The 13,162-nt window shown below is 42.3% G+C and overlaps 1 protein-coding gene across 1 annotated transcript; it reads right to left on the bottom strand.

Moving 5' to 3' along the window:
* Nucleotides 1-5,018: 5,018 nt before the first annotated feature.
* LOC121534591 (thioredoxin reductase-like selenoprotein T1a) lies at nt 5,019-8,254 on the bottom strand. The gene is made up of 6 exons (XM_041841171.1): nt 8,100-8,254; nt 7,142-7,252; nt 6,456-6,582; nt 5,800-5,887; nt 5,512-5,681; nt 5,019-5,249 (listed from the first exon to the last, which is right to left on the bottom strand). Exons 1-5 carry the CDS (start codon nt 8,234-8,236, stop codon nt 5,557-5,559), a joined length of 588 nt encoding a protein of 195 aa, XP_041697105.1. The 5' UTR covers nt 8,237-8,254; the 3' UTR covers nt 5,019-5,249; nt 5,512-5,556.
* Between the last annotated feature and the right edge of the window lie 4,908 nt (nt 8,255-13,162).

Here is a 13,162-nt window from a genome sequence, read left to right as displayed (position 1 = left end):
AATCCATAGATTAGGGCCTTACGAATTTATTTCAGTTGACTGATTTCCTTATATGAACTGTAACTCAGTAAAATCTTTGAAATTGTTGCATGTTGAGTTATTTTTATTCAGTATAGAAAGGATATTTTCTCCAAATGATTTGAGCACATGCAGATATTCTGTGTTGTGCGGTTAACAAAGAAACAGGTCCTCCTATTTGCTTAATTTAGAGTTATTTATGCAACTTTAGTTGTGATACAAACATTGGGCTATATGTTTTGACTGTATATTGCTCTACATCTCTCTTTCATTCCCTATCTCACACACATGCCCTCGGACACACAGCTCTTCTGCTGTGCCCAGTACCAGCAGCTGTGTGACATGCTGGCCAATGAGAGGTGGCTTGCCCTGCAGGGTCCTGATCAGGAGGATGATGCAACACAGCCAGCCAACCAGAGAGGAGGAGGAGCTGCAGGCCCAGGCCAGGGAAAGAGAGGAGCGCAGATATGAGGGGTTAAAGGTCAAAATGGGTTTCTCTATCTAGGAAAGTGGTGACTCTATACAGTACGGCAGCTTTCTGCCTAAACATTATTGGATCATTGGTTATCCTTAAAACCTTTTAAGCTCTGAGTGGTGGTTTGGACCCGGTACCAGGTCCAGCGAGTTTAGGGGTTAACCCCCAAAACATACTTTTTCTTCAGAAAATAGAAAGTAACATATAATTTGAAAGCAACAGTCCTTGTATTTTTGGAAATCAAACTCAAATCTTACTGCTGGCAATGTCATAAGAACCTCCCCCTCAACACACATTTAAATATGAGTCTGTTTTTTGTGGAAATCGTCAATTCAGGATCTATATTTTTTAATTCTGATTCAGGAAAAAAGTGCAATTTATTTCCATTCACTTTGTGAACAGATGGAATTGAAATTGCATTCACCTTGACTATGCTGTCCTGTCTCATAGACATACCCCTCTCTAGGACTATCAGCTACCCACTGTCCACCTGTACACCCAAAGAAGGACGGTGGACTGTTACACAGCATCCTGGGATTGCAGAGGACCTGGAAAAAGAAGAGGGAGACCCCCTTTGTGACCATGGGTCATTTGAGTTTGGCATGTCTCCGCATCAGGTACAAAATACTTTCAACCTGTATTGCATTGACATGATGAATGAGGCAGCATGTAAGACAAGTGCAGAGATACTAGTGTACAACTTTGCATGAGGACAGTGCCATCATGTGGACGACCTGAAAAGACTTAGCGGTGAATACAGGTTATCTTAACTGATCAATGCTTTTTGTATATGGATTGTATTGGCAGGATGGGGCACGATTTCTGGAGAAGTATTCCACCTGTGGGAGCTAGTTTCTCACAGTCTTCCCAGATGGTTCTACCCAGTGGCGGCTTCAGCATGTCAATCTTGGTGGGGCAAATTCAACAACAAAAAAGTTTGATGCATGCCAGCAAAGCCACTTCACAACACTAAACAATACATGAATTGCACTAGAACGGTGACAAACGGTGCCCACAAACTGGTAGGGCCTACATAAAGCTGTCCCAACAGCAGTCCCAACACCTTACCACTGCTACACCTGGCTATCAGCGGAGCCTTGTCTGGCAGTGAAACAGTTCATTCAGCCTCATTTACTGCTTTTTTCCAAACATAGCTGATATGGCTGACTTGCTTAAACAAATGTGGTTTCTACTGACAATTGAGATGTACAAACTATGGCATAAGGGAACGATGAGCGGATAAGAGGCAATCTGTAATTTCGATTAAGACATTAATGAGCGAGCTAAGATGGACGTAGTCAATATAACTATTTGTTCAGCACTTCTGAAATGTACAGCGACAGAATTCAGAACATGTTACATCTTACAGTGTTCTCCCTGTACACCAAGTCAGAACCGTAGGATAAATAAAGGGGGCATATAAGCACACAATGAAAGCTCTTACAATATTCGATGATGACATTTCTCTAAAACGGGCTATAGGCTACATGTGCACCACTAAGTCAGAACAGTAGGCTAAGTTATGAGGGGGAAAGGGACCAAATTATTACCAACAGCTTACTACACAACATACACTTAGTATTACTTTCTCAGCTACAGTGTACATATCTCCCTGGCATTACATCATTTATGCAGCAGCATACAATACTTTTTTGGACTCACCGTTGTGCTGTGCTCACTTGAACAGGAAGGTGTTGTGGCTGCCTTCTTGTGGCCAAATTTTGTCATGAAACTTTGCTATCATAGTCTGGCATTCTCTGGATTTATGGTGCTTTCAAGACAACTGGGAACTCTGAAAAAAACAACATGACAGCAGTGATCTTCAGGTCGGAGCTCTAGAAAGAGGCCAGAGATCTCGACTTGGAATTCCGAGTTGGATGAATGTTCAAAACGTTTTTTTTCTCCCAGTTGTCTTGAACTCACTGAAGTCTGAGATTTCCCAGTTCCGAGTTTCCAGTTGTTTTGAATGCAGCAGAAATTATGCTGGATTGACAGCATGGCCAATATATTCAACCTTTTGTGGCCCATGGTGTTGCGTGTGAATGTTTCTCCTTTTAAGCTTGGAAAAGAGACCCTTAAACACAGACTTGGACCACACACCCTCTCCACCAAATAGCAGGCAGGGAAAGCAAAATAGTGATTGCTTTGCAACGCTTGCAGTTAGCCACTGATTCCTTCCAAACCACTCATTGTTGAATTTGCTTGTTGTGTAATATTTATATCCAATATGAGCACCGATATGTTTTATCTATAAATTATCTTCATTTGACAAGGATTGAAAAGGATTTGCCAGTAGATTGTCGAAGTGATTCATGATGATGACTGCTTGTCTAGCTTGCTAGCTAAGATTTTGAAAGTATGATGTTGACATGATGAGTCCAATCAAAGCTACAGTAGATATGTGATTTTACAATTTTATCTGTGGCCAATGACCTTGAGCCTTCATGGATGGGCACTTCTAATGTAAATCTATGGCAGCACCCAAGGGGACTTGAACTTTCTAGCTCTCCCTGTAGATTTTGCGGTGACGTATGAGTGACAGAACACTGAGCCAAACACTGAGCCAAGCCCTGAATGACGGTTCGCCACTGGTTCTACCCAGGTTTTGTATCCATTCACAGCATAAGTAAGTAGAATTATTGTTGTCGGAAATGTTCGACTTGCTAACTGGTTGTAGTGCCTGGTTCAACGAGTTAACAAGTCAGACATTTTCTAGTTTCCTAGTTCTGACTATCATGTGAACGCGGCATCATTCACATCTTTGGTCACATTTGCATGGGTCAACCAAAAAAAACATAATGATTGGTTGACAAATAGTGGCTCCCAGTACCCAGGTGATGGCTGCATGGTGCAGTTAGTGAGAAGCAACTGCATGACCTTTGATCACATGGTTTTTGTAAAGTTCATGCAGTCAACATGGAGGCGTTGGAAATGTTTTATCCCCATAATACAACACACATTGAAACGTGGTGACAAACGATGTTCCCTGACTAGACAAAATTGATCTGCTTGAACGTGCCCATTGATTGATTGATCGGAGACAGCTTGTGTCAATTACAGCAGGGGTTTTAAAAATAGGGTCTGCAGGTCTTTTTTTTTTCAAGGCGGGGACGCAGAATATGTTTTGCCCGCGCTACAGAAGGCTATATCAGTCCGCTAATACAGGACTAGTAAAGGCCCAGTGCACTACTTTTGTCAATTAAAAAAATATATCTGTTTTTATTATGATGATATTTCAGGGGTGCTGCAGCGCTATGTTTGACTGTGCCTACTGTGTCAATCTGAGGATTGTGACACATTTCTATTTGTTTTACAATTTGGTATTTTGAGGCCTCTGATTAGATGTGCCAATGTGTAATTGTGAAAAGCCTGATTTAAAATGTTCGACATGGAATTATGTAAAACTACACAATAGTGCCACAACTGACTTTAATTTCAATCTTAATTTCAGTACATGATTTAATATACTTTTTCTAGATTCCTCAGTATGACATATTAAATGTACTACATCAATTATCTGAAATGTTGTTATTTGTAGCAACATACAATAAACACCTACAGTAAGAACAGGGTCAATAGTAAAGTAGTCTTGAATTGTGTCAAGTGTTGTAAAACTGATAACAAGACTAGTAGTCCGCTTCATCTCTTTGACTATGGATTAAAGGACAATCCAGATTCCAGATTCAAATTCTTATTGGTGTCCTTTAGTAGTGGTTTCTTTGCAGCAATTTGACCATGAAGGCCTGATTCACACAGTCTCCTCTGAACAGTTGATGTTGAGATGTGTCTGTTACTTGAACTCTGTGAAGCATTTATTTGGGCTGCAATTTCTGAGGCTGGTAACTCTCTAATGACCTTATCCTCTGCAGCAGAGGTAACTCTGGGTCTTCCATTCCTGTGGCAGTCCTCATGATAGACTGACCTTAATGTCTTAAAGTAATGATGGACTGTCGTTTCTCTTTGCTTATTTGAGCTGTTCTTGCTATAATATGGACTTGGTCTTTTACCAAATAGGGCTGTCTTCTGTATACCCCCCTACCTTGTCACAACAACTGATTGGCTCAAACGCATTAAGAAATTCCACAAATTAACTTTTAAGACGGCACACCTGTTTATTGAAATGCATTCCAGGTGACTACCTCATGGTGTGTCCAAACTTTTGACTGGTACTGTATGTCTGGTGTGGTTTTTGTCTTGAGCTCATCCACCTAGTCACTTTAGAAAAATAATTTACTTGTTCTCATACCAACAACAAATCAGCTAACCTTGTCCTAGAAAACACAGACAGCGCTCACACAGCTCTATCACCATTAGACATTCATTAATCTTATTAGATCCACTTCCAGCTATGCAAAGATATTGAAAAATTACAACAATGGTTAAACTATACATAATGGCTCAATAAAAACACGACTACTTAAAATGGATCGATTTTGTGTGGCTAACTAAAGACCTGAATATTAATCTGACCATCCACATGAAAGTCAATATTGTTACGCTTGAATTGATCCTTGTGAGCGCAATAGCCAAAGCTGAATGTTTATTTCACCAGGATGAATGATCTGCAGTTGTAATAGTACGACAAAATGGCCACCACGGTTGCCGTGGATCCCAGTCCAGCATTAGAGGAGAGGCATCTCTAAGGGGCATGGTGAGAAGCAATGGGGACATCCAGTCTGAGCTAGCAGTCTTCCTGCCTTCAGCGCAGACCTTCATAAACATCACCTCACAGTCCATTGAGAAACCCACCTCAAACCTGCAGAGGAAAAGAAAGGGAGACAGAAAGTGAGTACATCAAGTGCATCCAAAACCTACAAAAATAAAGTCCTTGAAGTTCTGTCAAAAAATGGGTTGAGTAATCTAATTGACAACTATGGTCATGTGAATACAATATGAAAGTTCACAAACCCCATACCACACAGTAAATTTGTCTGAGGTATTGGGTGTGTGTGCGATAGTGGTTATTTCCACTGTGCAAATTGAGGTGGATAAAAGATGGGACGAGGAGGGTTGCGTACGTGGAGGGGTCTTTGGCTCCATCCGAGGGGGGAGTAGAGGAAGGGTTAGGAGCGGTGGTGGGGGAGTGTGTCCATGTGTACGTTCATCTTCATCTCGTTCTCCAGGATCTGGACCAGCTGCTGCATGGAGGGTAGGTGACCCGACTCCAGCTTGGACCACACTGGCACATCTGCCCAGGGAGGTACAAACACATTAACTCTCTTCTCTGTGTGGTATTTTACAATGACATCTATGTAGGCTCCGTAAAGGATTTGTGCATACTCATGCAAAGGTAAAGTGAGCCTTACCGTTTAATGTGATTTCAAAAGCTCCTGTTGACATACACTGGTTTTCAATCATGTTGCTGAAAAAGAATACCATCATGCAGGCATAAATCTGAAAGAGAGACCGAAACAGAAATTCAATATCAACATCAATCAATTACGAGCGAAAGTTGGACTTCAAGTAAAATGTGTCATTGGTCAATATGCACATCGGTTCTGCCAAGGATTAGGGTGCAAAATTCCATAGCCCTTTTGTCTGTGTACCCAGCCCAGGGAAACACACCAACATGTTATAGCAGTAGGCAGAGGAACAGACAGAGGAATGCTGCCGTGTTAGTGCTTACATAACAGGTACATTTTTATTGGCCCCCAGTGTGTTTAGGATATACATGGAGGGGATTTTAATAGTGTGCCTTCTACTTCAGCACCATGGACTCATGTTACCTTGGAGATCCAGGTTGACAGCCAGGGTAAACAATACACACAAACAAAGACTGCATCATTTTCTCACTCTCCCAAATGAGGCATTAATGAAATCCCATGGGTAAGGTCTGTATGTGTGCCTTGAGAGGTAGTGACTATTCTTGTCTACATCTACCCTTTAATTTCCATTAGAGCAGGTATGCCTGTGACGCTAACACCAAGTGTTATGTCGAATTTTAAACATAAGAGAGTCTCACCTTATTCTCCTGACTCCAGACCCAGATGCCTGGGGCTTGCATACCGCAGAGGGCGAAGGGGTCCTTGCCGATGATGATCAGTCCAATCAGTGCCAGCTTGAACATGGACAGGAAGGAAGCAACGTGTCTGAGGACAGCAAACAAGATTATAATAATGTAAACTTCCAGAGAGACGGTAGAACATATGCACATCAAGGGTTCTCCCCAAAGAATATATGAGGGGCGCAGCACCACCTTGTGGACAGGCTACGCCACTGTTTTCTTTTTTATACACACATTTATTTATTTATCTGTTATCATACAATACCATTTTTTGCTCTAGATTGCTTGAAATGGCAGTTACAGGTGTTCGAAAACGCAAAAACATTTAAGTCCAAAGGAGGGCACTTCCCCCCTCCGGCCCTCCCCGCCGTACTCAGTAGCACCACGTTGTTAATTGAATCCTGGGGAGAACCCTTACATCCAATGACTTTGTGCAAGTGGCAGATATCAAGGTATGAATCATCAGCAAAGAAAGAAGATTCCGCACCCGGTGATATGTATGCGCCTAAGTGTGTAGTGTGTTGACCTTTAGGTACAGACCAGATGAAGACCTGAGTCAATTTGTTGGTAACAACCACAAGGGAGAATACATTGCAATACACTTCAAGTGTTTCCACGGTATGGTGGCACGCAGTGTAACTTACCGGTAGAGGGGTAGAGGAAGGTAGTTCTCCCCCTCAATGCGGATGTCTGGGTAACGCTGGTACAAGGCCTGCATGTACTCCTCAAACACCCGCTTGTACCCTCAGGAGATGCTGGGTGAGAGAAGGGGAGAGAGAGAGCGAGAGAGAGTCAAACAGGGCCAGAGGGGAACAAACAGTGACACACGCTGAAAAAAAACTGTCTTTAGAGGCAAGGCTATATACACTTGGCCACAGCCAAACACAACTCTAAGTCCAAGGTTATCTTTGATCTTTTGTTGTGACTTCCATGCATTGTATGCTGCCTGTAAAGCATGAGTGGTGACCTCCCATTACTGTATGGCACAGGGTTCATCTACTGCCCAAATGCATTATTAAAATACTGAACAAAGGCATTTCACATTCAAAACACGTCTCTTGGTCTGAGTTAATCCCATTCTCTTGACATGGTAGAAATGAATCCAACCGATAGTGCCCACATGGGGACGCAAATCGCAGGATTAGCTATTTGACAGCGGTGGTATGTTTTATTTTTTTCAACCTCTCAACTACAGATTAATTAACAACAGACTAAACACGGTTGTCATTTAGTTACATAAACATGTGGATGTTGCTAGCTAACCAAGATACTGTGCTGCATAGATACTGTAAGGGTTCTTTGACTGCACCCACCCAATTTCCTGATCAGAATTAGCTAACAGGATTTAACTAGCCATAGCTAGTCGTACATTACCCTTAACTTAATTAATTCAGGAAAAAGTGTTTCGTTGCTATGGTTTTGAACAAAAATATGGCTAACAAGACCCGTTTGACAGTCAATTTGGATACATGCAAATTATAACGAATCTGGTTCCCAGACAGGAAATTCATTTTGGCCTAGACACACGGGCAAGTAGCTGATGCTAGCTGAACAACAACAAGACAAGAGGTCTACTCAAAATGTATTGTTGTCATCGCTTACCAGATTTGGAATTTAAGAAGTGGCCCAGTTGCAAATTGTATCTTCATTTTCTTAATGCCGCTGTCATCAGCCGACGCAGCACAGTACAGGGAGAGAACTAGAAACAGGAGCGAAAAGGGAAGCCACCTCTTCGCCATTTTCCTACGATTTGTGTCGTGAACAGTATTTGCGTGAGCAACAATAGTGGAATCGGAGGTTCGCCTTCAAAATAAAAGTCACCATTGAAACTGATGCAAACGGATGAAAATAGTGGAATCATGCCACAATATGGCAAGATAATGCTAAACAAGTTTAGGATGTTGTTATGTAAATTCAACAAAATACAATAATTAGTTAATCTGACAAAAAAAACAGTTGATCGCACTGTTTATGAAGTGGCAACCCTTCATTCAGAGCAGGTGGGGCAGAGCACCACCTGTTTTGAGCCCCAACTGTTTAGCTAAAAATAATAATGTGGTTGCCTGTATTGCATGTCATTTTGGCATTAATACGTGTCACACATGTTTTTGAGAAATGTAATCATCGAATATTGTAAGAACTTTCATTATCTGCTTATATGCCCCCTTTATTTATCCTACGGTTCTGACTTGGTGTACAGGGAGAATACTGTAAGAACGGCCCATGTTCTGAATTCTGTCACTGTACATTTCAAAAGTGCTGAACAAATAGTTATATTGACTACGTCTGTCCTAGTTCGCTCATTAATGTCTTAATCAAAATTACGGATTGCCTCTTATCTGCTCGTCGTCCCCATGCCATAGTTTGTACATCTCAATTGTCATTAGAAACCACATTTGTTTAAGCAAGTCAGCCATATCAGCTATGTTTTTAAAAAGGTATTAAATGAGGCTGAATTAACTGTTTCGCTGCCAGACAAGGCTCTGCTGATAGCCAGGTGTAGCGGTGGTAAGGATTCACTCCATGGTGCTGAAAAGAAAGCTCTGCTGTTGGGACAGCTTTATGTAGGCCCTAACAGTTTGTGGGCACTGTTTGTCACTGTTATAGTGCAATGAATGTATTGTTTAGTGTTGTGTTGTGTAGTGGCTTTGCTGGCATGCATCTAACACATTTTTATTTACATGCTAAAATCGCCACTGTGTGTATGTATAGACTTCAGAATTGCAATGGGGGCAGACTTATGCAATGCACAGCCTTACCTATGGCTCTTGGGTCAATGAAATGGGGTATCAGCCTACTCAGTGACACCAACAGATTACAATTATGAAGAGTTTACACAAATATTAGCGTCGTAGCTCTTATTGCGGAACTTTAACTGGGGGGAAATCACCTCACTATTCAGACTATTGTGCTTATTGAAAATTTATATTATAATGTACAGCCTTTATGCTGTACAAATATTAGCTTCGTAGCTCTTAGCTCTAGCCTAAATTCGCCAACCCGACTGGTTTTGCCTGTTGATCTGCCCTGTAAGGAGCTCGCGAATGCCCGGTATCCAAACATGCATGGCTTGAGAGATGCGGTCACCGGTTGAGTGTGTGTAGCTATCTACCTATCTTAAATATCGACAGTACTGCCACAGCAGTATAACATTTGATTAACACTTGATAACACTTGATTTAGCCTACTGATTTAGCCTACTGATTTAGCCTACTGATTTGTAATGGAATATCTACATAGGCGAACAGAGGCCCATTATCAGCAACCATCAGCCCTGTGTTCCAATGGCACGTTGTGTTTGCTAATCCAAGTTTATCATTTTAAAAGGCTAATTGATCATTAGAAAACCCTTTTGCAATTATGTTAGCACAGCTGAAAACTGTTGTGTTGATTAAAGAAGCAATAAAACTGGCCTTATTGAGACTAGTTGAGTTTCTGGATCATCAGCAATTGTGGGTTTGATTACAGGCTCAAAATGGCCAGAAACAAATAACTTTCTTCTGAAACTCGTCAGTCTATTCTTGTTCTGAGAAATGAAGGCTATTCCATGCGAGAAATTGCCAAGAAACTGAAGATCCCGTACAACGCTGTGTACTACTCCCTTCACAGAACAGCGTAAACTGGCTCTAACCAGAATAGAAAGAGGAGTGGGAGGCCCCGGTACACAACTGAGCAAGAGGACAAATACATTAAAGTGTCTAGTTTAAGAAACAGATGCCTCACAGGTCCTCAACTGGCAGCTTCATTAAATAGTACCCGCAAAACACCAGTCTCAACGTCAACAGTGAAGAGGTGACTTCAGGATGCTGACCTAGGCAGAGTTGCAAAGAAAAAGTCCAGTGTCTGTGTTCTTTTGCCCATCTTAATCTTTTATTTTTATTTGCCAGTCTGAGATATGGCTTTTTCTTTGCAACTCTGCCTAGAAGGTCAGCATCCCGGAGTCGCCTCCATGATCTTATTGGAGCATTGGTGTCTGCCTCTAACACAATGTCTCCAGGTACAAGGTTTTTTCTGAAGTGAATCCATGTTTGCCTCTTGCATTAGAGGTAGGTATTCTCTTACCCATCTTCATTTCAGTTTCAATCAAACTTCTCTGTCTCTATCTGGTTCTTGATCTGTACATCCTTTATTTTCTTGCTCAGCTCTAGAAGCAGACTCTTTACGTGGAGAAACCATGCCACTGCTCTTTTCAGATTTCTCCAAGTTGAGAAATGATTTATCAAGGTGCTGGTGGCATCTTGATATTTCTTGACGATTGTGTTCACGGTCACTTTGCTCTTCTGGACCTCAGGGTCATCTGGGCTCGGTTTCCCAAAAGTATTTTCAGGCTAAGTTCATCAGAACCTTTTATAAGAGCCTCTTTACATTTCCGAGCCGTTTCCCAAAACCGTTTTTATTAACGCATTAGCGCTATGGCTTGCCTTTCAGTTGGTTCAGAATTTAAGCAGTCATCTACATAGAAGTTGTCATTGATGGTGTCAATTGCCTCAGCTGAGAAGTTGCTCTTGTTATCCTCTGCAGTCTTCTTCAGTGCATAACTAGCACAACTGGATGAGAATGTAGCACCAAACAGTTGCACAGTCATCCTGTAGTCAGTAAGGCTCTGACTGACATAACCTTCTGGGCACCATAGAAAGCGGAGAAAGTCTGTGTCTGTTGGTGTTACCTTGACTTGATGAAACATGCCTTCTATGTCTGCCATCATAGCCACTGGTTCTTGCCGGAAGCGGATCATGACTGGGCAGTGTGTTCATGAGATTGGGACCTTGGATGAGTTGGTCTTTGAGTGATGTTCACTGAAATGATGCAGAACAATCAAAGACCACTCTCATTTTCCATTTCTTGGGGTGGTACACCCCATGGTGTGGCATGTACAACACTCTTCCATCATTCACGTTGAGCTGCTACTTTGGCACAACTTCAGCATGTCCATTTTCCATAACAGCTTCTAAAAATGTTTTGTAGTCCTCATAGAACTTCGGATCATTGCTGAACTTTCTTTTCAGTTACATGACACTCCACAAAATGGCGGTTGCTTGGCATATGGATATCATTGTTGTTGAATGGCAGTTGCAGTTGATAATGCCCCTCGCACACCTCAGCAGAACTTGACATGATGCTCATGAAAAAAAAAGAATTCTAAGGACATCTCTGCCTTTTCTTAGGGTCCCTCGCCCCATCTTCCTGCCTCAGCATACTACACCTTCTGATCCTGGCAACCTCGACCTGCCTTTCTCTCACCAGACACTTTCGATCTCCAGCACCATGGGTACCCCTACAGTTATCACACAGCTTATCCCACTGATACTACACATTTATTTGTCTGATGCTCTCCTGTACACTTCTCACATCTAGGAACCTCCCTCCTACACACTGCTGCAGCATGGCCATAAGCTTGGCACCTAAAACACCGTAATGGGTTCGGGACAAAAGCTCTCACGGGATAACTGACACATACTAACTTGACTTTGCCGGGTAAAGACTGTGTCTAAACTCAGCAGGACAGACAGTGTTTTTTCTGTTTCACCTCACTCTCCACCGGGTTCTTTCTCAGTGGATGTTGCAACACAATGCTGGACATTGATTCCCTGAAGGAGATGAACAGCCCCTCCAACATGAGGTTGGTGGTCTCGAAACTGCCATACAAGCTGAGGGAAAAGTGGCGTTCAACTGCATATGATTTCCAAAAACACAACAATCGAAGAGCAAGGTTCAAGCAGTTGGTGGACTTCATTGAAAGACAGCCAAATATACTTTCAGATCCATTATTCTGAGATATCCAACCACACCACACCAAATGGCGGGAATCTTCAATTTCAGTTGGTCCTCCTCAACACTTAACGCCACTCCAGTTATCACTCCTTTCATTAGCGCCCTGCTCCGAAGAGCAAAGCAAGTCACAGGTCTTGTCTCGAGGCACTCCCTCTGGATGGAAGACACACCAAAAATCACCACAAGTACACTTCGAGTTACTTTCACTGATTCAACTGTCCCCAACCTCTTCTCCACCTATCCTGATACCATATATGGATCAGCCAGAAAGCAAGGATCTATTCTCTCCAAAAATCTCACTCCCACTGGGCCAGAATCATCCTTGTCATCATCGGGACGAGGCCCGAACTCTGTGGTCTTCATTGTACCTTCCGCTGCAGGTAATTCATCCTCACTCTCGTCAGGTTCAATTTCTGAGCTACCGGAGTACGTTTTATTCCTTCTACCTGACGCTAATCTTCCTCACCCCACCGATTCTCACACTCAGCTCCTTTCCTTCTTCCTCGCTGTCCATTTCCACATCTCCACGCTCTTTCCGCTCCTTCATCCGCTGTAATAGAAAAATGTTCAAATTAGGGATAAACATGGGTAACCGGGACTGTCCTGGGAACACTCTTCACATTTCTCAAAAACATGTAATGGCAAGACCTGGGAAATTACAAAATGTTCACAGAAATGTCTACAATAATACAATTCCACACAACATGCGCAGCATCTGATTAGCAAAAAATTAAACAGCATATTATCCAAACAGGTTGTTGCATGGAAGCCTTCAGCATAGTGTATTTACTTCATACAAAGTCGGCATAAATTCAAAGCACACGCATAATTGACACTGCCGGACTGCACACACTACCTGAATGCGGTTAATAAACCCTACAAGAAACCCCTAC

This window comes from Coregonus clupeaformis, chromosome 21 (genome assembly GCF_020615455.1).
Source record: "Coregonus clupeaformis isolate EN_2021a chromosome 21, ASM2061545v1, whole genome shotgun sequence".
Classification (NCBI taxonomy): Eukaryota; Metazoa; Chordata; class Actinopteri; order Salmoniformes; family Salmonidae; genus Coregonus; species Coregonus clupeaformis.
Note: the sequence above shows the minus strand (reverse complement) of the source record. Positions and strands in the feature narration are given on the sequence as shown.